At 30.8% G+C, this 24,620-nt stretch overlaps 2 protein-coding genes across 3 annotated transcripts; one reads left to right on the top strand and one right to left on the bottom strand.

Annotated features, from left to right (window-relative positions):
* The first annotated feature begins 1,516 nt into the window (after window positions 1–1,516).
* On the top strand, window positions 1,517–13,762 carry LOC8285631 (suppressor of RPS4-RLD 1). 2 transcript variants are annotated; one of them, XM_015722822.2, is made up of 23 exons: window positions 1,517–1,766; window positions 1,881–1,990; window positions 3,821–4,656; window positions 4,777–4,821; window positions 4,913–5,014; window positions 5,097–5,177; window positions 5,630–5,696; window positions 6,128–6,228; window positions 6,344–6,451; window positions 7,423–7,493; window positions 7,686–7,742; window positions 8,722–8,830; window positions 8,936–9,016; window positions 9,390–9,476; window positions 9,767–9,973; window positions 10,170–10,498; window positions 11,025–11,111; window positions 11,182–11,281; window positions 11,580–11,671; window positions 11,753–11,791; window positions 11,925–12,015; window positions 12,731–12,828; window positions 12,921–13,762. In XM_015722822.2, the coding sequence occupies exons 1-23, from the start codon at window positions 1,645–1,647 to the stop codon at window positions 13,207–13,209; spliced, it is 3,309 nt and encodes a 1,102-aa protein (XP_015578308.1). In that variant the 5' UTR covers window positions 1,517–1,644; the 3' UTR covers window positions 13,210–13,762. The 2 variants fall into 2 exon arrangements, with proteins under 2 accessions (XP_015578308.1, XP_015578307.1); XM_015722821.2 differs by having other exon boundaries at window positions 5,627–5,696.
* A 1,325-nt stretch (window positions 13,763–15,087) lies between these two features.
* LOC8285630 lies at window positions 15,088–17,549 on the bottom strand. The gene is made up of 2 exons (XM_002524918.4): window positions 15,596–17,549; window positions 15,088–15,392 (listed from the first exon to the last, which is right to left on the bottom strand). The coding sequence occupies exons 1-2, from the start codon at window positions 17,364–17,366 to the stop codon at window positions 15,265–15,267; spliced, it is 1,899 nt and encodes a 632-aa protein (XP_002524964.1). The 5' UTR covers window positions 17,367–17,549; the 3' UTR covers window positions 15,088–15,264.
* Between the last annotated feature and the right edge of the window lie 7,071 nt (window positions 17,550–24,620).

The following is a 24,620-nucleotide window of genomic DNA, read 5'->3' as shown; positions in this document are numbered from 1 at the left end:
AAAGAATCGGATAATTTAGGAAAAACACTCAAGAGTAGAAGTATTTTTTAGATAATTAGGCACAGAATCAATTTGAATCATTTGGCAAGAGAGCAGTAAATCTCTTGGTAGATGTGGTTCCTATATGTCATCCACATAATTACAAGATGGTACATATATATTGCCATGGTTTGTTAACTTAAGTAAAGGAAAGGGATGTTGACTTGCAAAGAAGGGATATTGTTTCTAAATTATTGAAGAAACTGGCATTGCTGTATGATTGTTAATTCCATTTTGAGTAGCATTTCAACATCAAATAATAACTTTTTTTGGCTTTAGATCTGTTCTTTTTTTGTTTCTGATTTATTGTGATAAAACCCGTTACACAACAAAAAAGAAACCCGCTATTGTGATAAAGAGAAGAACATTAGAAAAAATGAATTAAGTAATGACTAGAGGATGAAATGGCAAGACGGAAGCCAAGAATGACAATGGCTGCTGCAAGAAATATTGATAAAAGCCGTTTTTGAGACTCGTTCCCTTTCTTTCTACTGTGCAAATGTTCTTCGTATCTAATCATTAGAACTCTGTTGTCTAACAACTCCTTATGAAGTTTGAGATTTATTTGTGGAAGAGCTAACCCTGTGTGTGGCTGATTGGTTAGCCAAAACACTGTAGGATTGATATGGGGCCGGTTGGTTGGCTAACCAATTCTTTTTTTTTTTTTTCTTTTCCTAACGGCTAACCAATCCTTCAATAGCTCTTTTATCCCTTGTTTCAAAGGGATCCTTCTTGAAATTTATTAACAATGGGATACATACATATTCCATTTTATTGTCCAATAATCTTGTTCTTAATTTAAAGGTAGTTTAATTAACTAATATTAATTGAAGGACGTATTTGATGTAATGCATAACAAATAATATGTTACGACTTTAAATACATAAAAAAAAAAGAAAAAAATTTAACTCATCAAATAATAAGACTTCCTTTCTAGAAAAATATATTTTTTCTTTTTAGTTCATTATTATTATAATCTATTTTCTTTTTAACTATTAATTTCATAAGTGATTATTAAAGAGTGCTATCTTATTAATTTACATAACTATTATTATATACAATTTATTTTATGTTTTATGTTTTCAAATTATAATTTACAATAATAAGAATATAGTTCAATTAATAAAAATATTTTTTAGGAGTACATAATTTTGAATTTAAATTTTTTATTTTTTATTAAGTAAATTTGTTGAACATAAAAAAATATTTATTTTTAATTATATATTTAGCAGTTCATTAGTCTTTTAATAAATAAAAAATTAAATAATTATAAATTAATAACGAATGGAGTAATACAAAGAAATATGGCTAAACGAATTATAACATGTAGTGATCTAGATTATCCAAACAAATAAATTAATAAAATGATGGTCAAATGAAATGATTGATCAATAGCAATCAAACCTTTACTCACACGTGCAGATCACACGTAGCAAACAACCCCTTTTACGGTTCGATTTCTCACTTCTCCACAGTCCATTCTCTTTTCTCTTTTCCTATTCTACCCTCCTCTTTTTTCTCTCTCTTCAAAACCCGCCCTCACCAGAGAAAACCGAAAGAAAAATAAAAAGATTCAACTCGTTCGCGACTCAGTCGAGCTCGATTATGGCCTCGGCGATCTCGGAGCGAGTCGAACTCGCTAAGCTCTGCGCCTCTCGAGATTGGTCTAAAGCTATTCGAGTCCTGGACTCACTTCTCTCTCAATCCTGCACCATTCAAGACATATGGTCCGTACATTTTCTTTAAAAGAAAAAAAGTCAATTATGACCTTTCTGCTTGATCTTCAATTAATTTTTTGCTAATGTGAATTTTTTTTCTGGTTTCTTTTTGTTAAATTTCAGTAACAGAGCGTTTTGTTACAGTCAATTAGAGCTACACAAACACGTGATTAAAGACTGTGACAAAGCCTTACAGCTCGATCCTATGCTTCTTCAAGCTTATATTCTCAAAGGTGTTTTAAATCTTTACATATAAATTTTTATTTTAACTTTTATATGTGTCTTAATTTTTATTTTTGAATTTGAGATTTCTTGCAGCTATTTTAATGTATGTGTTTTACTTATTTAAATTTAGATTTTTACAGTCAATACTTAAAACTGTTGCTATAAATTGACAATTCAAGCCATTTCTATGACTCTGATGCACTACTGTTGCAATGAGCATATACTTCCATTATGGATCAGTTTTGTTGCATGCTGTGTGTGTGTGTGTGTGTGAGAGAGAGAGAGAGAGAGAGAGAGAGAGAGAATTCACTAAATAAAATTCATTTCTTGCATTTTTGACTTCTCAAACACATTATAAGTGCTCTGGATTTTCTAGTTTCCATTTCCTCCTTCAAAGTATTTATGTTCTTTTGGATCTTTTGTGAGAGTTATGCATGTACAATTCGCGCATTCTGCTACACATTGTTTAGTCTTTTGTGATTTGAATAATTTTACGAATTTGTCAATGAAAATCTATTCAGCAAAATCTAAGTTTAAATGAGTTCAACAAGAATTAGTTGGCTATTTTGGTTCTTTTGTTTTTCCAATGTTGGGCAATGCATTAACATTGATCTGCTGGTATAGGATATGGAATAAAAAATTGATAGTAAGTAATGGCAAATGTCATTTGACATCTTCCATAGAATAACCAGGAATGCAGGCTTTACTTCCCTTTCTTTTCTTTTTAAATATCCAAAAATAAAACTAATTGTCCATTAGGAGGTAACAAATATTGAAAAATTAGGGTCTGTTTATTTTGTGATAAAATGAGTTATTTTTCATTTGTCTGTTAGCAACATAAAATCAGTTGGATTTATCTTCTAGACCTTGTCTGGAATAAATCATTTGCAAGAACTCATTGCAAGTGAATACTTGCAAAATCTTGACTTGCGGCATGATATTCATATTTGTTAAAATGTAAAAGAAAATATATTATAAGTTGAAGAATTGAATTCTATTAACTATAAACTTTCCAAACATGAGAGTTAACTTAACAGAATTCAATTAATCTCCGTGCACTTAACATAATTTTCTTTTTAGTACAAAAGGATAATGCGAATGTTTGATTTCATATTCTGCCACTTGGTTTTAACTTACTTGATTGAAAATGGCAAATTGTGAATTGTGATGGTTATTGAACCAGTGGGCAGGTGCTTATGTGCTTCTATATGGATTCTCTATTTCTTCTGTTCTTTTTATTTTTTTTGCTTTTCATTTTTATTTTAATAAATTTATAAGAAAAGGGAAAGATATTCACATCTGAAAATGAAAAGTTATTTCTCTTAAAGATCTTCTATTGAATTAAAACTGAATAGGACTGAATTGGATGATTCATGGCCTTAGTATTCCAAAATTATATTGCTTCTGTTTAATTCGAACTTAATAGAAAAATTAAATCCAGTAATTAAGGGACTCAACAAGAGATGACTTTGGTTGGAGGTTTCAATAGCAAAAATCTGAATATTTTTGAGGGTCTTGTTTAATGGATTCAGCCATTTACTATGTGAATTAAACATTGAAAAATGACTTACTGCTTTACTTGCGGTAACAAATTTGCATTGCCTGTTTTATTACGGAAACTATAATCTTATTCGAACTTTCTCACCTAAGATTGTAGTTTAGCAGTAACCAAAGGTCAAGTTAGATTGTCTTCCCACATTGTCTTCAATGTAGAATCACGAGGCATCTAGTCATAAACTGCTCATATTTAGCTCAAACTGAGACAATATATGGATTGGTCTTTTCATTGGGAGCTTGTGGATTCTCTCCTGATCTTAGCTTGTACCATTTTTATGTAGGTCGTGCATTTTCATCTTTGGGAAGGAAAGATGATGCTCTTTTGGTGTGGCAACAAGGCTACGAACATGCTTTGCGCCAGTCTGCAGATCTGAAACAATTGCTGGAACTCGAAGAGCTTCTCAAGTTTGCAAAACAAGAGAGAAACATTGGTCTTAGGGACCATGTGACAGAATCTACACCCATGAATACAACTGAATTTGCAACTCATACAAATGGAAAATCAAATGAAGCCTCTAAGAACCGAGATCAATTGAGTGATATCTCCAATTCCTGCAGGGAGTCTGGAGATGGATCTGAGATCTGTAGCAAATTTGGGGGTAATTTTGATGCGATGAATGTGATAAGAGATAAAGCTGGAGGGGAGTCACCTATCACTATACCTGAATGTAGACCTCATATGAATGGAAAATCAGATGATGTTTGTACAAATCACGATAAATTAGGTGATAAATCCAAACTGCACAATGAGTCAAGAGATACATATAAGATCTGCTGCAATTCTGGGGATAACTGTGCCATACAAAATTACTTGAGCAGAAAAGCTGAAGGGGATGTAAAGACTGATAAGAATGGAACACATAACTTTATTGATAAAATTAGTGATTCTGAATCCTGTAATGTCTTGAGCGATACATCAGTACCATCAAGTAAATCATCTACTATATCTATCAGCTCAGGTGATACGAGTGATATTCGTGTCAAGTTGAGTAATAAAACTGACATACCTAATGAAGCGGGTGATGAAACCAAGAAAAGTAAAAAGTTCTCTGTAACTAGGATTTCAAAGACCAAATCCATAACTGTAGATTTCCGGCTGTCAAGGGGGATAGCACAGGTCTGTTATTTTCACTTGCTACTTCTGCAAGCTACTGTTTCTTTTTTCTTGTTTTGTTTTGATACTGTTAATCTTCTATGCCTTACATTCTGTTTGACAGTATAAGCCGTTTTCTTGCAGGTTAACGAAGGAAAATATGCATCTGCCATATCTATCTTTGATCAGGTATTGTGAGACGCATGCTTCATTCTGATAGTCCTATGTACATCCATTTGTTTATGGAAAGCTTGGGGTCTTCTAAGTGGTTTTTGTTCAGATACTGACAGAGGATCCCACTTATCCCGAGGCACTAATAGGTAGAGGGACAGCACATGCATTTCAACGGGAACTGGAAGCTGCTATTGCTGATTTCTCAAAGGTATTTAGATTCTTAATTTTAAGACACATGTGAATAGATTCCTGTGTTATCTTGTAAGTGCTTTACATGATTGATGTCTCAGGCTATTCAATCAAATCCATTAGCTGGTGAGGCGTGGAAGAGAAGAGGGCAAGCCCGAGCTGCCTTGGGGGAATCCATAGAGGTGAGAATAGTTTGAACTATTCATCAGAGACTCTTATAACACAAATGAGGACTTCATCTTTATTGGATTTGGCTATAGTTTTCCCTTCTTGGTTTTAAATCATGGTACTTATTAAGTTCTGCCAGAGAATGATGGTGCAGTTTCCTATCATTTTATAGATGAAGGGTTTTCTTTTGTCCATATATGCTACAGCTTTGATTTTGCATGCGAAAACTGAACTTTTGTAAATTTTTTATTTTATGGGGCAAGAAGAAAGCACTGAGCAAACGGGAAAGAATACCATCAGCGTTGGTGTATGTTCTTACCTATGAAATTATGACTGAGTGTTTTAGTGGTTACTCTTTTCTTCTAGATATTCTTTATATTCCTGAAGCAACTGCAATTCCTTAGTTCTTTGAATGCACTAACACCGAATCACCTTTGTGATAACTTTTGTTGCCTCTTCATAGCAGGCCATCCATGATTTGACCAAGGCATTAGAGTTTGAACCAAACTCAGCAGATATTTTACATGAAAGAGGTAAGTTTCTTTAATATAGGTTTTTCATTGTATGTCAACATTTAGTCAACACTTTCATTCTGATAGGACAATATATTCTTCTGCTTCTTATCTCCACTCTCCTGTCTAATTAGCTAATCTTGTAAGAAATGCATCTTTGTGGGGATTAAACTGGAAAATTTTGTTACTTATGATCATTTCCATCTTTCTGTACTTCCCTGGTGTTAAAAGTGGTGGTAGTTTTGATGTTAAATGTAATATTATAATTGGCTTCAATTCTAGTTTTATTATCATGATATTGCAGTAGTTGCAAGCTATTGGTGATACATATTCTGTGATCTAATTGACGGACTTGTTGAAAAAAATAAAAAATATCTACTCTGAAAGAAAGAAAAAACACAATGGCTACCCCTTGACTAAATAAGTTATTAACAGAATGACTAATAATGCAGGAATTGTTAATTTCAAGTTTAAGGATTTTGATGCTGCTGTTCAAGATCTGTCTGCATGTGTGAAGCTTGATAAGGATAACAAGTCTGCCTACACATATTTAGTCAGTCCTGAACATCTAAAACATTCCTCATTCTATTTGTTTATAAGTTTGCATTTTTATATCCCATGGATGTTTTGGGACTTCTATGTGGACTGAGTAATCATTTATATAATAGGGTTTGGCACTATCTTCAACTGGCGAATACAAAAAGGCTGAGGAGGCGCATTTAAAATCTATCCAACTTGATCGGAGTTTCCTCGAGGGATGGGCTCATTTAACCCAGGTACCTGTGCAATTATTTGGGTTTTGGGTAATGAAAACATTTTGGTTTCTTAGGAACTTTTATATTTCTGTTGATGTCAACGGATTGTACTAATAAAGCATTATTTTTTTCACACATAAGCAAAAACACGCAAATGATTTGTGGGGTATTTTATTTTTATACACTTAACAAGCATTCATGTTAAGATGCAAATTTACAGTAATTGAAGCTTTGCTTTGAATATTGTATGATCCTTTTTTTTATGAAAAATGTGTTTTAATGATCTCATTATCAAATAAGAGGAAATAGAAGCAAATTAAAAAATCATTATTATTAACAATGAGAGAGAGAAGCGGATAGAGAAGCTTGTGTTACCAAAATATTAGAAATATACATATTTAATTTTATGTTAAGGGTGTTAATGAAAGTTATAATAGAGATAGAATTGAAAAACCATGCTCTTGCATGAGGTTGCTTCTACATCTGTGTATGCATGTAGTATCACCATTCTCTTGGTTGGTGTGTCATGTAACCAAGCCTCACAACCAATGTTGTGTAACTGATTATTTAAATCTGCTTTGGGCTCTAGGGCATGGAGAGATGCCAAAATATGTCTTTCTAAATCTTGATGGCTTTATGTTGAACATGTCCTTTCAAGCTTTATTCATTCAACATTTAGAACACCAATAAGTTGCACTATTGCTTGTGGCTTAGTCAAGGTACTTAAAGCTGAAGGAAATGGTTTTCCCATTGAAAAATTTTATTTTAGCATCCCCAACAGGATTTGCAAGAATAATGACAATTCGTATTAGCTTCCTTCCTTAATCCATTTGATGAAAACAAATATAAATTAAGTAGGTTCAGCTTCTCACTAGTATTTTATAGTTACATTCTTAGCAACTATTCATGCACATTTTCTAGTCAGGATGACAAGTTTTCATTACGTGAAAAGCTCTGTTATTAACCTTTATTGCAATGTGTATTGTTGGCAGTTCTACCAAGATTTAGCAAACTTGACCAAAGCTTTTGAATGCATTAAACAAGTTCTCCAAATTGACGCAAGGTAATTGTCATCATACTGCATAATTTTTTTCTTATTCTGAATATTAATGCTAATGTGCTGGTATGTGATTCTGATTTTGATGCCCTCTTCTTTGCTTGACTTTGAAAAATAGTTGGTAATTTTTTGATTCTTGATTGTGATGCATACTTTTGCTAGTTGAGTTATGACCAATAGTTTGACATCTTTTAATAGGTTTGCAAAAGCTTATCATTTGCATGGGCTGCTGCTGCATGGAATGGGAGAGCACAGGTATGTTCTTTCAAATTGTTGATTTCTCTATTCTGAACTCAACTCAAGTAATCTTTATTCCCAAATTAACGGGGTCGTATATGGATTGAATCCTTCATTCCATCTGGTTGATTTTTTCTTTATAATAAATCTTTACGTACTTATTTAACTTAATTAGGATACTATAGCATGGCCTTGTTGATTTCCATTATTTTACATAATATCAATTGCTTAATCTTCTATCAACAGGTTATTTTGTGCTTGCCCAATATCACTTTTTGGTTATTCGTAAAGGTGAATGAAGTCTGAATAACTTATGGGAAACCGAAAAATGCTGGATTCCTTAGGCGATTATTTTGAAATTGCATCTTATTAGAACAATTATTAACAAATATTAAATTATCATAATCATCCTAGTTATTTGGGGTTTCATTAAATGAATACTTTGCCATTCAACTGTAAGACCATGGATGCATTTAGTTTTCTATTTTTAAAATAGAGTTGCTCATCTGTCTCAATTACTCATTTTAGGTATATGCACATTTTAAAGATGTCATATAATGATCAATACACTGTACAATAGAAAATTCCCAGCTTTCATAAGTTTTCCATCCTAGTGGTTGAAATTGCAGACATGTATATGCTATTTCCTATTGTGCGACGGTGAAGGAAAAACTTTACCTGCTCACTTGGTTCTTTAAATATGTGGCTTTTTATATAGTAATAATTTCTGGCTCATTTTTCAGTTAAACGGCCAATTGCTTGGGAAAATTTATATCATCCTTTTTGGATCTTATATGCAATTAAAAATTTCCAATAACCCATCGTAGCATCTGATTAGAGCTAAAATAATTTTCCTGCAATAAGCTTTATGTAAAAATCTGATATGTAACTCTCCGATGTTTCATAATTTGTTTGTTTATTTAACACTATTTCTTGTTTGGCATTTCTTATATAGTAGTTACAAGATCTAAATGATTAGTTTACTTTATTTTTGCAGGAAGGCTATCAAGGAATTATCACTTGGCTTGAGCATTGAAAACTCAAACATAGAGTGCTTGTATTTACGAGCATCCTGCTATCATGCTATTGGAGAATATGGAGAGGCGGTAATTAGTTATACATAAAACTACTTGTTTTGTTGGTTTATATGTGCATTGCACATCATCCACCATTACATAGCTGTTTGCATTAATTCTATTTGATGGTCACAGGTGAAGGATTATGATGCGACACTAGATATGGAACTGGACTCGATGGAGAAGTTTGTACTTCAATGCTTAGCTTTCTATCAGGTTTGTCTTGATCCAGGATATTTTAGCTTGTTGGAGATGTTCCACATTTTTCTCTTCTTTTCCGAACATTTATCGTCTTCAATTCATGTATGGAAGCAGGAAATAATCCATATGTAGATTGATTTATACCTTTCCCCTAACATGCTCTAAAACATTTTTCCATATGAGTTTTGCCTTTCCTTGATAGAATTTAATAAGATATTGGTTTGCAACTTTTGTTATCACATGATAGTTTCACTAAAATTTTGATAGATCCACTGTGCAATAGACCAACAAGAAGATGATCTCTGTTGAGACTTGAGTCCAAGAAGATGCATGGCTGATTCTGGCTATCATGGAAAGGTTTCTAAAGTTCATTTTTTGATCTTTGCAGAAGGAACTTGCTTTATATACAGCTTCCAAGATCAACAGTGAATTCTGTTGGTTTGATATTGATGGAGATATTGATCCTCTCTTCAAGGTAATAATTAAGAAGAAAGACAATAAAAGGACTTTTCTTATACATTTATTTTCATGCATTGTTTTTGGCTCCTGCCATAACAGAATTACTTCAAGCACTTGCTTGAGAATTCTTAAAAGATTTCTTTTGATATTTTGAGTTAAACTGTAATCTCATAAAGACTTTTGCTGCAGAAACAATCACATCTTTTGTAATATGAAATTAATTACTATGCATCATCATCTGGAGGGTTAATACTTCTGTTTCTCTTGCATATTTATTTTGTGTGCATGTCACAATGATATCTACAGGAGTACTGGTGCAAAAGGTTGCACCCCAAGAATGTGTGCGAAAAGGTGTACAGACAACCTCCTCTTCGCGATTCTCTGAAAAGGGGTAAGCTGAGAAAGCAAGATTTTGTTATTACAAAGCAAAAGACAGCTCTTCTAATGGCTGCAGATTCAATCGGCAAGAAGATCCAATATGATTGTCCTGGCTTCTTACCCAACAGGCGTCAGGTGATTTATTCTAAGAACAAATTGTTATTCTGACTAATCTTAATAACTCTCTCTTACTCGATCTGTTTTTGCATTCTATACTGAGTGAGTTCAAGGCCCACCCAAGTTTAAACTGTAGGAGTGAACATAATTTTGCTTTCTTTTCTTGTTGTAGTTTACATCTAGTAATATGATCCATCTGCTGTTTATGTTTCAGCATCGAATGGCAGGATTAGCTGCTATTGAAATTGCACAAAAGGTCTCAAAAGCATGGCGTTCTTTGCAAGCTGAATGGAAACATTCTAATAAAAGCATGTCAAAATATGGCAAGAAAACTCGGAGAAGAATTAACATGCCCAGTCAGAATAGAGGTGGTGCTGGTTGTAGTAGCAATTCTTCAGAAACATCAACTTCATATGGGATTTCAGAGGAGAGATCATCTGGTCGTCATATGATATCATGGCAAGATGTTTATTCTTTGGCTGTCAAATGGAGACAAATTTCTGAACCCTGTGACCCAGTGGTGTGGGTTAACAAGTTAAGGCGGTAAACCAAGTTCATGATCTTAACTTTAACCCATCAAAATGAGTAGGATGTTACCATTTTCAAAATGTTATAAGCAACAGTCTATCCTAGTTATAAAATAGATGGTTTTTAGCAGGTACTTTATTATTTGGTCCAGAATTTAGAATGTCTCAAGATGTGTGTTCTGTTGCATCTGTTATACTTATGATGTTGTTTATGTAATATCAAGGATGCACTTTTTAATCCATTTAGTTAGCATACTCATTGTTAGGATGGTTTCAATTTGACTACCACTATCAATTAATTATAATTAAATTGTCTCAAGTGTTTACACAACTGAGCAGCTCAGGCCTGGATTCAACCTCTATCAAATTATTAATATTGTAGAACCTGGGAATTCTATGCCGTACCTAGCCCTAGAATTTCTGATTGGCAGTGTTTTGGAAGAGTTTGTGCATTCTTAGATGTGTCAGATGAATGATTGATAACTGCTTTAAGTTGCTTTAATTATTCTTTTTGCCTAAATTTGTGTATACGTGCAATTCAGTGAGGAGTTCAATACTGGATTCGGGTCTCAAACGCCATTGATTCTTGGACAAGCTAAAGTTGTTCGATACTACATGAACTATGAAAGGTAAAACCTAGTTTGGTTCTGATTTAGATCAACGATATTTTAAAATGCTCATATACTGTTAATGCTGCAGAACATTAGATGCTGCAAAGACCATCATGAAGGATAAACTGTATGTGCACAGCAAGGCAGATGAAGTCATTGATATATCCAAAGATGAGAAATTACGAGATGTGGGTAGTTTACTTGTGTTTGATATATATATATATATATATATCTTCCTTCACTGGATGTTCTAGGATAGATCCACATGTTTCTATATTGTGGCCACGTGTTGTAGTCTGCTGACAAGAGCTTTTTGGTTCTTCTCTTCTTTATTAAAAATATTGTCCCATTGCACATTGAATACATGTGAACCTTTTTCAATAATATGGTATTATTAGTTTGGTATAAGGTTAAACCAATGCTATCCCATGCATTCTGAAAGAAAAAGGTTTAGCTACATTGCTAACTTTTATATGGAACATGCAGATCATGGATGCTAAAACTTGTTCTGAGCTTTACAAAGTGATTGGTGAGGACTTCTGGTTGGCTACATGGTGCAACAGTACTGTAATTGAAGGGTATTTCTCTTTTCAATATAAAATGAATGTGGATAGAGTTTATGTGATGACATTATTCCTGGCTGTTTGTACACTTTTCAGGAAGCGGCTTGAAGGGACAAGGATTACCCTGATGAAAATGTAAGTCTTAATCAATTCTCCTGTTTGTTTTCTTTCTTTCTTTTCCCCTTATTCCTACATTTATTTCCTTAATAACATTCTTATGCAACCCTTTTCTTTTCCGGCATGGTCAAATTTCAAATGATTCTTCCAGGGGTGAGCATGGATTTGATTTTGCAATTAGAACACCATGTACGCCTCCTAGATGGGATGAGTTTGATGCTGAAATGGCAATGGCATGGGAAGTAAGTTGATAAAATTCTCAAGATATAACCCTATACTAGATCGTATTTGTTAGCTACACTTAATTCTAATTTGCTAATGTAGGTGAAATTTCCCTCCCAACTGTATCTTCAGTATAATTATTTTGATGCTACTTAAAACATTTTTCTGTTGCTTTTATAATTGGTTGAAAATAATATCAGAAGAAGAATTACCTTTGTTGATGGAATAGAAGCTACTGTCTATATCACTTTATATCTGTTTGGTGTTGTCACTTTTTGGAGCACTTATGTGGTTAATCTTTTAAGCTAAGTGGGTAATTTAATACTTAAAATGTGATAGTTTTGGGTATCTGGTTCATCATGTGAGTTTTTATTTGGTGTCAATGCTTCCTTGGAATAGTTCTAAAAGCCTTTTAAATCATTCAATTTAGGTTCTGTGTATCTGCTCTAGCGTCAATGCTCAATATTATCTTTTGATTTACTAACCATTTAACATGATATGCAATACAAGAACTTGATACATTCAAGTCGATGGTGTTTTGTGATAAAGTGTATGAATCTCTTATCCATAGATTAACCGATAACGAGGAAGCAACCACCTGATAATATATACCTTTCTTCTTTTTGGATTATTAGCATATTTACCTTTGCCTCGTTGCTGCTAACCTGCAATGTGCCAGAATTTGAATCTCAGTTTTTCTAGCTATTACTAACAGTGTCAAACTTTTATTCACAGGCTGTATGCAATGCTTACTGTGGTGAAACTTATGGGTCCACTGACCTTGATGTGCTTGAGAATGTTAGAGACACAATTTTAAGGATGACATACTACTGGTATAGCGAAGGCCTTCCAATTCATGAAATAGTTGGTTTCTTTTCAAAAACCATACTTAATCTATATGTTTATAAATGGGATTGCTTTCCAGGTATAACTTTATGCCGCTATCTAGAGGTTCTGCTGCTGTCGGATTCATAGTTTTGCTTGGATTACTTCTTGCTGCTAATATGGAGTTTGAGGGGAAAATTCCGAAAGGGATACAGGTGGATTGGGAAGCCATTCTGAACTTTGAACCAAGCTCCTTTGTGGATTCCATTAAAAGTTGGTTGTGTCCTTCTCTCAAGGTCACAACATCTTGGAAAGATTATCCAGATGTAGCATCAACGATTGCAACAACAGGATCAGTTGTAGCTGCTCTGAGCTCTTACAATGATTAACACTCCAGAATCCTTAAGAGGTGAGTTAGTTACGTTATTTGGGGACATTTGATTTCATGCGAAAATGAAATACTCTGATGATCTCTTGGTCTTTGGATAACAAAAGACTGCCAAGGACTTGTTCCTTCTGCTTAGGGAAATTGATGCACCGTGAAAGAATATTCTCTGTTTGGGGCATAGAAATGATCCTGATAGAGTATTGACGTACCATGCAAATTCAACTTTGTGATTTTTAAATTGATGCCTTGAAAGCAACGTGTATTAGGTTGTCGGTTTTTCCTGTGGCAAAGGGTTCCGGTGGACTTATAGATACTTCAATTTCACAGAAGATGCTTTTGCAATCCTTGCTGTCTTAACCATCTTGTAAGCATATGTAATCTTTGTTGTACTATTTATGTGTTGTACAGATTAATATAGATGCAAAAGTTTTTACCCTCTTATTTGTTCTCCATACATCTGAAATAAGTGCATGTATTCGCTGTATTTCACTAGGGATATCTGCCTCTTAATTGTGAATTCATAAGCTCAAAAAGAATGTAGTTCATTGATGTCATTGATCTTTGGTACCATTTCATCCACAGTTTGGATTCTTTTTAAGCAGTGTCACGCAGAAAATACTCTGTAATTACTTTTTCATTGGCTTTGTTATAGTCGATGGAAAACTTTTAGTCTATGTTTTATTTATACACCAAACTGATATGATTAGTATTTATTCATTACTCTTTACTTGAATGTAATTGTTTTGTTTTGCCACACAAATCAATTTACTTCCAACTGTAGATATGCCTTAACAAACATTCTAGACCCATGTATAATTTCCAATAGAAGCTCATATTCTAAACAATAATTTATTGTTAATGCTAACGAGCAATTAGTGAGTTAGGTAGGATACGATCCAAGTAAAATCTCGATTAGGTATTTCAAAAGATTTTTTTGTTGGCTCTGTTGCTAGTTGCTAATTGCTAATTGCTAGGGCATTTTTGGTCTTGGTTAGATTACGGGTCGCAATCTGTAACACGCGCCAATGGCAAAAGGCCGAAAAATTCAAGTTTGATTATTGTTGCCCCTGCCGCTAATACGACCAAATTCAGCACTCCCTCATAAAAATTAAAAAGAAAAATAAAATTATATATTTAGTTGTTTAATTTTTTTAATTTCTGTATCTAAGTTATGTTTTATTTAATTAAATATTTAAACTCGTTAATTTATATATATTATAGTGTTCTCGGTAGATTTTAATGACAATTTAACTTATTTTCTATATGAATGAATTTAAATATTTTTATTCTTCAATTTTTTTTTTCTCTTTTCTTTCCGATTTTCTTAATATCTTCTTCCTATTTGCTATTAAATATTTTCTTGAAATACTAAAAGTGAAAATATTGAGTTAACTTTTTCTTTTCTTTCTGTCCATTTCTTTTTTCATAAAATAAGAATTTTTTTACCTTTTATTTTTAATATTATCCTTAAAAAAAGCCCCTCTCTCTTCTCTCGGTGAAATTATTTAGGGGCAAGAAAATAAATAATAAGAAAATAGTGTTAAATTTATTTTAATTGGATGAATGAAAAAAGTTAAATTTCATTTATTTTTTAGTTTTTGAGATGTAAGAGTAAAATTTAAAAATTATGCTGAAAACTGAATAAAAATTAAAAAAAGTATCTAGTTAATTCATTGTGGGAATACATGAATAATATAACATGTTAAATCATTTAGAGACACTATATTAGCCATATTTATTCGGGTAAGGTATTTGATTAAATAAAAAAATAGTTCAGATATCAATTTAAAAAACTGAAATGTTAAGATATCAAATTTCATTTTTCCAAATAATGAAAATACGTTTAAAATTGAAACAAACAAATGGTTCTGAACATTAGTGAAAGAAATAATTATAGATAATTATATATTTTATGTTATCTTCTCTTTGCCTGCTTTGCCTTGAGAATACGTTAATGGTCTTTTAGGCATTAGGGTGTGCATTCATGAACCAAGACAAAGCAGGAAAAATTCCTCTCATCTCTTATGATGATAGACACCACTTGATCACATACCTCTCAACCCATTTTCATATAAGCTAATTCAGCAGTGACAGCTGCAGCTTCTCTTCTCCTTTCTTCCCTACCTTGCTTGCTTCTACTCCACTCCCTTTCAGCCAACGATTCTTCAAGAATGGTGGGCATGCCTGTCAATAAACAAAAGTGACTTTATGTTATTTTTTGGGATATATAATTAGTAGTAAGTGCAACGTCCATAACCTAAAATCAGCCACTAGGTACAAGATAGTGAAACAAAGTGCCTTCTTTGAGAAACAAATTACAATTAATTAAGCACAAAAACAGATACGTTAAAAATTGTGATATAGACAAACCAAGAACATGCATGCACCTTTCTTTTCTTTCATATCCATCATCATCGCGTCCTCTCCTCCATTGGATTTGTCTACTTTTTCTTCAACTTTGTTCTTCGACTTAGCGTCTGCGAAAAGCCACGTGGCATTCACTTGCTTGTTGATCATGCGAGCTGCATAGGAAGGGATCATCTTGACATTCTTGGATTGCTTAGATTTCTTTCTGCCATTAATGAACATTAAACAATCCATCAAGCTTTCTTTAGCCATTCCTTTCATATCATAAGCTTGTGACCTTCTCCACAAACTCCTACTATGAGGACTTCCAGCACTTGATAGGCACAAAGCTCTAGTGGTATCACTAATGGCAGAATCTGGATTTCTAAGTAACAAATAACCTTGTGCTCTGTTACTGTAAAGAACTATCCTTTCTTTTCTCATCCTTAATGGGCATAAATCCAAAGCTTTTGTATACTTCATTACAGCTTTTTCAATATAACCAGACCAGAACTTCTTGTTACCTTCTTGTTTCAACAAGCGAGCCAAGTGTGTCTTCTCTTTCAATTCTTGTTCAGAAACTATCTCCTCTCTCTTTCTTCTTTCTACCTTCAATTCCCATATCTCCTTTAATGCATCCTCAGTACGTTTACTCTTCAACTTTATGAACCCATATTTGATCTTATGGTAATCTTGTAATAATGCTTGTGTAATTGCTTCTCCGATTACTTTCTTTCTTTCATTTAAACTGTTATGCTCAACCAAATCAGCAAGAAATAAAGCTGCAATTTCTATAACCTTATGTCTAGTATCTGAGTCTTTAAGCAGTGAAAGAAGAGAATCTATTGCCATGTGTTGACAATCATGAGAAGATCTTGATGTGTTGCAAAGACTTACTATAACTTCTTCCAAATTTGCTATACTTACTCTTCCAGTTTTTGAGTTGCATAAAGTTCTTAAGACTCCAAACCCACCAGGTGATGTTTTCTTCCCTAAACCACCCCACATCTCACATAAATCCCTCAAAAATTGTTTCTTGCAGATAAGATCAAGACATCTTTCTTTATATGCAAAACAGTTTAAGAGATGCAAAGACCAGCACCGTAATTGAATAGCCCATTCCTCCGCCTTCTTGTTCTCTCTCTCTTTCCCTCCAAGACCCCTTGTAAGCAGGTCACAATGGTACTTCACTCTCTTGCTATATTTCACACCAAGAAATCTTTTGTAGACTGTTTTAAGGCAATTGCAAGCTAATTCCATGGCCAACTCTATCATCTCCGCTTCATGTTCAATAATAGCTCCAAAGGTTCTTTCATGACTAGCAATATGACCTAGTGCTCTTATTGCAACTCTTTGCTCTACCCATGTGATTTTTCCTCTAAGAAGCTCCATTAGAGGCAGAACCACACCTGAGTTAACTGCCTTATCTGCAAATTCTGCCTTGTTCATGGTATAAGAGCCAATGATATGAGCTGCATAGTATGGAATATAGATGTTTTGGTCTTTAAGAAGCCATTCTCTATCTTTGATGCCTCTATCTATAAGCTTTCCCATGCATTCAAAAATGCCTAGAGATGGGAATTCTGGGTCATCAGGTTGAGTCATGGCAATGTTCCATATCCCACTTAAGACCAAAACATGTTCTTGACCATCTTTAAGCGGCATTTCTTGGAAAGATTGAGCAATTTTGGCTCTTCTAAGAGATGGGTCTGGCTCATTCATGGTGCAAAAGAAGCAAAAAGGGTTTGTGCATGTGGGGTTAAGCATCTTAGAACTGCACCTAAGTGAATTCTCTAGGTGTTCTAACTCCATTTCAATGTTTAAAAGATAGAGGGTTGGTATTGCGTTGAAGTTTTTGGATGAGTAATGGGGCAAGAAAAGATGTCAAGTTTTGTGGTGAATTGACATAGGGGAGTGTGGGAGAATTTTAAGTCCTAATATTTTATATCACTTCTCAATTTGAATTTCTTATATTATTTTAGTTTATAAAAGTCCTGAGTTTTAAAATATTAAACCTAAATTAAAAATAAAATATCATAATTAATTAAAAAGTATAGTGCAAATCGTAACATCTCTAGTTTAATTGATCTAATATTACAGTTTCAAGTAACTTAGTGATTTTCTTTTCATTTGTTATTTTCATCTAGTTTCAACTCAATGAGAAAATCTGATTTAGTGTTATATCCAATGAGAAAAGTGAATGGAATATGATATGCAAATGGATTCATAATGTTCTTGAACAGTTGAACCAAACTAAAAGATATTAAGTGACTTAGCTCCCACTAATCAATTATTGATTAAGAACAAGTACAATAACTTGGCTAAATCATAGCCATGCCACTAGCAGGAAAGACTACTAGACTGATCAGTGGGTATATTATATGCATATATATGAAGTGTAATTGAGATCTAGTTGCAATTAACAAGTCATGGAAATGGAAAAAGAGAATTATAAATTTAGAACATTCCCATAAGCACTTCCATAGATAAGCTGCAAACGAAGTCAAATTTGACTAGAAATGGTTATTGGTGGAGAGGACCACAAATTCTTTTGTGGGACAATACACATCAACTCATTAGCAATGAAGTAAATATGATACAAATTAACAAGAACCATGAAAAGCACAAACTTTTTAAAACTTCTTGCACTATAAAACAAAGCAAAATAAACTTTGAATTGTAGAGAGGACTGATAGATACATAGATATACAGATATACAATTAATACAGAAGTCACCAGTCATGATGATCTCCATGTCTTAGGTCTCTTTAGAGCTAAGAAAAATTTGGTATGGTCCCCCCATTTCCCCCATATGAAACCAATCAAATTGCCTTGTTTTGAAGATACTCTTTATTGTGTGTGTGTGTGTGTGTATTAAAACAAGTTTAGTAGACTCTAAATTAAACATTAAAGTTACTTTTTCAGTTTATGTCCAACTCAAAAAGTTAAGTAGAAATTATAATCCCTAAATATATTTGCTATATTACAAGTACAAGTTTGATGGTCTCAAGAAAATGCGGCCACCATGCCCACATGCAATTTATATGTATAACATAATAACTATATGAAAAGCATCATGAGTCCTTTATTTTAAACTTGGTAACTTGGTTTAATAATGCACACATTAAAGAAAGTGCATTCTTTTCTAATGTCTTCTATAGCATGATTATGATCATCATCAATAGCTAGTTTATGCATAGTTCATATTTTGACATGTGTACACTTCAAGAAGATATGTGTTTTGTTCTATTGTTAAGCAAAAGTCTTCTTTTTTATAGGATTGAGTTAATTTTTTAAAATTTATTGAGGTTTAAATTTGAAGTGTACTTTTAAATTGATTTTATCTCACTGTCAGGCTCAAATCGATTTAATAATTTTTTAATTAGTCGATTATATAATTATAGAATTATAATATATATATATATAAACTTTATTCATTATCCGTGTTACATGCAATAATAATAATAATTATTATATAATTTTATTACTAATTATGTAATTAATATGCAGTAAAATTTCTATATAGGAATAATCTTTATATAATGATTAAAAAATACTATTCCAATTTGAGCTAGTTATAAATAAAAATAAATTCTCTATTATAATAAGTTATGACCTTTTTAAGTCAAATTTTAAGAAAATATTTATTTATATAGTAATATTTATAAATATCACTTTAAAAAATATATGTTATGTTATTTTTTTTGTCTTACTGTAGTTTTATTTTATCTCATCAATTTTATTTGTATAATATGATATAATATTAATATATTTTTATATCATTTAATTTACAAAATTAAATATTAAGTTCAAAAAAATTTCTAGTACTCAAACTTCTATTAAGTTATAACCTTCTTATAATCATAAATTTTATTTGATTCTAAATATATGATTATAGATAGATTTTACTGTATCATTTATCAAATATATTTAACTATTGTACATCACATAATAAAATACAAAAAATACAGAGATTTCAAATATAATGATTTTATATTTCAATACATTATTAATTTAGTTAATTTTAGCATTTCATGTCATAATACTTAAGGGTAATCTTTATCAATGCTAAATGCATACACTATAATAAATAATTCAATAATATATATATATATATATATATATATATATTAATATTTTATATTTTGGTATTTGAATTATTAATACATATTCAGTTATTTTTAAATTAATAAAATATTAGCCAAATTCATTTTGGATATCTGAATTTTGACTATTTAGTCACTTTGACACATTAACTTTCAATTTAATTTAATAGACACATCAACTTATATATTTTATGATTTAAACTGTTTTGACACGTGGCTTCATTTAATATATTCACGTATATCATGCATAGATTGTCTTGATGTTATCATTAAACAAAATTCAGATTTTTATTAGATTAAAATGACATTAAAATTGTTTAATACATTAAAAAAATAGAGTTTTAAGGAGTTGTTAGGTTAAATTGAAAGTTGAGTTGTTAAAGTGATTAAATAATTAAAATTTAATTGACTCAATATATATAATACTAAAAAAAATTTTATTCATCTATTGATTTGATATATAAACAAAGATAAACATTTAAATTATGTAAAAAAGTTAAAATAATCTATTTAAACTTAATTTTTTAGCTGGACCTAAATCCATTTTTACCTTAAATTTTAACTCACTATATGATAAATATGATACTCAAGCAGTTGTAATTGGGATTATATATATATATAGTTGAGTCATAAGTTTTCCTACTCTTTTACATTTTTCCTTTATGTGATAAAGTGGCTAAATGGGCCTTACATTCCGATGATATCCAAGTGTTAGTTGAGGAAGTTGCTTCAAAACATTATCATACATGTCAAAAAATCTTTTTAATAGTTAAAAGTGTAATAGTGGAATAATTGTACTAATGTATCACTTAATTTATATTAAATTTTATTTTTTTCATATATTTTTTCTTTATTTTATTACAGTCATTTAACTTTGAATTAGTATTAGTGGTTTATTTAAAATTAGTGGTTTAATTTACTAAAATAATAACATGACTAAAGCATCCAATGGTAGACTAATAAATATTTTAAAAAAATTGATAAGTCATTATCCTAATTATCAAATCATTTAACCAAACAATTAACTTATTCGAAAATCAAATCCAATTTTAGATTTCAAAAATTTTCTAACTTTGATAATAAATTTTGATTGTTATTTTTTTTTTTCATCTTTTATTTCTTTTTTTATTGTTACCATAATAATTTCTTTTCAGCTTAGTTAATCTAGATTAATTATTTTATTTTATTTATTTTTATCAGGATATTATTTTTAAAGTAAAAAAAATATAATAATGATACAATAAATAAGAAAGAAAGCAAGTGAAAAATAAAAAAGGGAAGAGTGTCCAACCATCAAATTAGTAATGTTTTTGCACTTATTTATATTTAGGCTATCATTTTCTTTATGTTTCTTATATATACATATGTCTATTTGAGAATATACAATTAAGTTCCTATTTAGTGCAAGAACTTCAATATCAAATGAGTGTCTAACTACCAATTAATTTAATTTGAATACTAATTATAAAATAATGAGTATGCAGAACTTGCAGCATATGAGTGCATTTTTCTCTTAGTTATTTTTGACGCCAGTTCGTTGAAATTGACTTTTGAAAATTAGGATTCAATGTTTCACTTCAAAGCTTCAGAGTTAGGATTTTCATTTTATAGCCTATAAGTTCTATGTTTTAGATTTAGAAAATTTAGATATTTTTTTCTTTTTTCGATAAATAAATTACTATAGTTTAGACAAGTGACTAATTTGTTATCCAACTTAAAATTAAATAATTGTTAATGAAGCAAAAAGAATTGTGTGACTAAAATAAAACTTAGTATAAATTAAATAACTGTTGCTGTAATTATCCCGTGCAGTAGATTATAATTCTTCAAGAAGAACATTTCATCCAATAGTACTAAATTATATATCGACTTTATAGTTATCTTTTGATGATTTCTTATTATTCTAATATCGAATTGAATATTATTTTTTTTATTTTGATAAAGAAAGAATTCAATACATTTATAATAGGTGACTGTAAAACTCTTATGGAATAAAACTAAACACCTTCATTATAAAGAACTATAAAACTCCTTAATACTAATATTTATTTATTAAAAATAATTAATATAAAATAAGAAAAGGACCAGAGTCAAAAATGAAATTTTAATAAAAATAAGAAAAATGAGAGTGGATAAAATTTTTGAGTATCTAAACCTCATTACTAGACATTGAGTTAAACCTGGTTAAGAGATAATAATTAATATATAAATATATTTATGAATTATAAGATATAATTTTTTGACATGCTTATATATTCTTAATGTATAAGTTTTATGCTGACGTACAGTTTTAATAGTTATTGTATAATAGATATATTAACTAATAATTACTTTTTTAATTAAATAATAAATTTAATATATATTAATTAATAAATTAATCTATAATCAAATAATAATGTCTAATTCTAAAAACATAGGATAACAATTATTTACAGTTTAATTATATACATAATTAATAAATATGTTAAATTAATTTTATATTTATCATAGTAATAAAATTTTAAAATATTAATATTTTTATTAAAAATGACATTTAAAAATTTAAATTTTTATAATTATTTAAAATATAATAAAAGAATAATAAAATACTAAAAATTCTGTTAATTTTTTTATAAATCTATTTTATATTATTATTTATAGTTAAAAAATAACAATACTCATACTATATTATAATATTTTGAGGTTGTATGCCAGCATTTAGAAGACCTTAAATAAAATTTGTATAATTTAAACGCACATTTATTTTATTTATAATAAAATCTTATTGCTCTTACCTAATTTTGAGCATATATTTTTATATTATATAATCATATTTAATTAAACTTCAAAAGAGTGGCAAGCCATATACTTTAGAAACAATAAAGATTGCCAAGAAACTAAACACAGAATACATCCAGTTAGGCAATTCAATCTGCCACTTCACCGGTATTAATATATATACATAGTAAAAAAACAATTTGCTCTACACTTTGGGAGAAGTTCCTAATTTCTTGGATTAGCAGAGATTTTCCAAGTACCTGAATACCGTTCTTGATAGTTTCAACTGCCAATTGATAGTCGTTACAATAACGAATGGTCCGTCTCCTCTGCAATTTTAACACTAAAATGAATGCCTCCTTCACTGCTAAAGATTCAGCTGCCAATGGTGAACTTCAGCAGCAAGAAATAGAGACACCCATGCACAGAGAGATACAAAATCTTCCTCGTACACCACTGCCAAACCTGCTGAAAATCATACCATTTTGGAATGTTGCAGCACACTTCAGCTTATCAAGGGTATGCCAAATCCTCTCACATTCCTCATTCTCTGGAGTAGGAATAGTACACAGAGCTTGAGTTGGATTTACATTAGGAATGAACCTCAATTTGGCTATTAACTTTGTATTTTGAGCTAGGAATAATGGTCAATTTGGCCATTAACTTTGTATTTTGAGATTGAGAGTCACTCTCTCTTGAAAATAACAAATAATTAATAAATTTATAATAATATTTAAAAATTATTTTATAATTTTAGTACAATTAATATAATTAAGTAATAGTAGTTACTAACATTATTATTATCATGGAAACCATTGTTATTTCCACTGTCATCAGCATTACCACTACGGTAATTATTTCATCCACTATTATTATTAAGAGAAAAATCAGTAAGAATATTAAAAATAATAATATTTATTTTGTTATTATATTTTGTTTAAATATCAATATATATTTTTTAATTTAAATAATTTAATTTAATAAAAAAAATTAATTTTTTTTTTATTTTTATTGTATCCACTTTCTTTTCAAAGAGTGTGTAACTTACTTTCTCATTTTTATAAAAAATAAGACTGATCTAAGCTAAAAATATAAAAAATTTGGCTAAAATGTCTATAAATTTAAAAAAAAATGGACTAAATTGAATCCAAACAAAAAGTTTAATGGCAAAATTGGTTTATAGTATAATAACCTACTATTGCTAACTCATGAAATACCATTACTGCATTTGTGAGCGTGGAGAAAGGTTGAAAAGAGACCTCAACAAGTCTCCATCCCATGGGCTTGGTTGAAAGGTTGGGCAAATGTATTTTACCCAAATAATACTATAATCGTCAGGTTTAGGGGGAGACAGCTCTCAACTTTTCCATGTCTGGAATTCATGGGGTCTTTTTCATATGTTGATCACATTTACATCTCCCACCTTCTATCTAGGCCTCACAATATATAAAAACCGGCCCAATCTCATCAGCACCACAGCCTAGTCTTTATATAATAGAGAATGAGCGTGACTTTAGCGAGAAAATATGCAGTCAACTAGGAAAAGAAAAGAGTCTTCCTCTTCTGCAAATTCATAGACACCAATGACAATAAATTATGAGATCCTGAAGTAAATTATTGAGCATCATCACTTTATAGTTTCGAAAGGGGCCCAAAGCCCACAAAACTTTTGCACTGAATCATTTATATGTATGTGCCAAAAATGGGAAAAAGGTTCCGCAGATTTAGATTTTATTTTCTTTTTTGTCTTGAAAATTATATTTTATTATTATGTACTATATAATATTTAATTAAAATAACTTCAGCTTAAAGTGAATATATATATTAATTATTATTATTATCAAATTGAATGCCGGAAGAACTGTATCATGAATGAAGTATGTAATAATTATATAGATATTTAACAGAAACTACTCACATGTAATGTAATCCAAAGAACAATTGGCCCACCCCCACAGGGTTTCTACTATTTAGTATTTAGCACCGGAAGATGGGCAGACCAAACCAACCAACAGACCACTGTTATCTTTGACCAATCATTTCACATGCTCTTGTATTTCTATATGGACACCAACCTTCCTTCCTTCGTTTTTTCCTCTTTTTATTTTTCTCCTTTAAAAAATGAGATTATATAATTACTCTAATCATGGGTTCAAATGTAATTTGATTAATACAGCACTCGTGCCACCACAGTCAAATTCAT

Source organism: Ricinus communis, chromosome 7, assembly GCF_019578655.1.
Source record: "Ricinus communis isolate WT05 ecotype wild-type chromosome 7, ASM1957865v1, whole genome shotgun sequence".
In the NCBI taxonomy this organism is placed as follows: Eukaryota; Viridiplantae; Streptophyta; class Magnoliopsida; order Malpighiales; family Euphorbiaceae; genus Ricinus; species Ricinus communis.
Note: the sequence above shows the minus strand (reverse complement) of the source record. Positions and strands in the feature narration are given on the sequence as shown.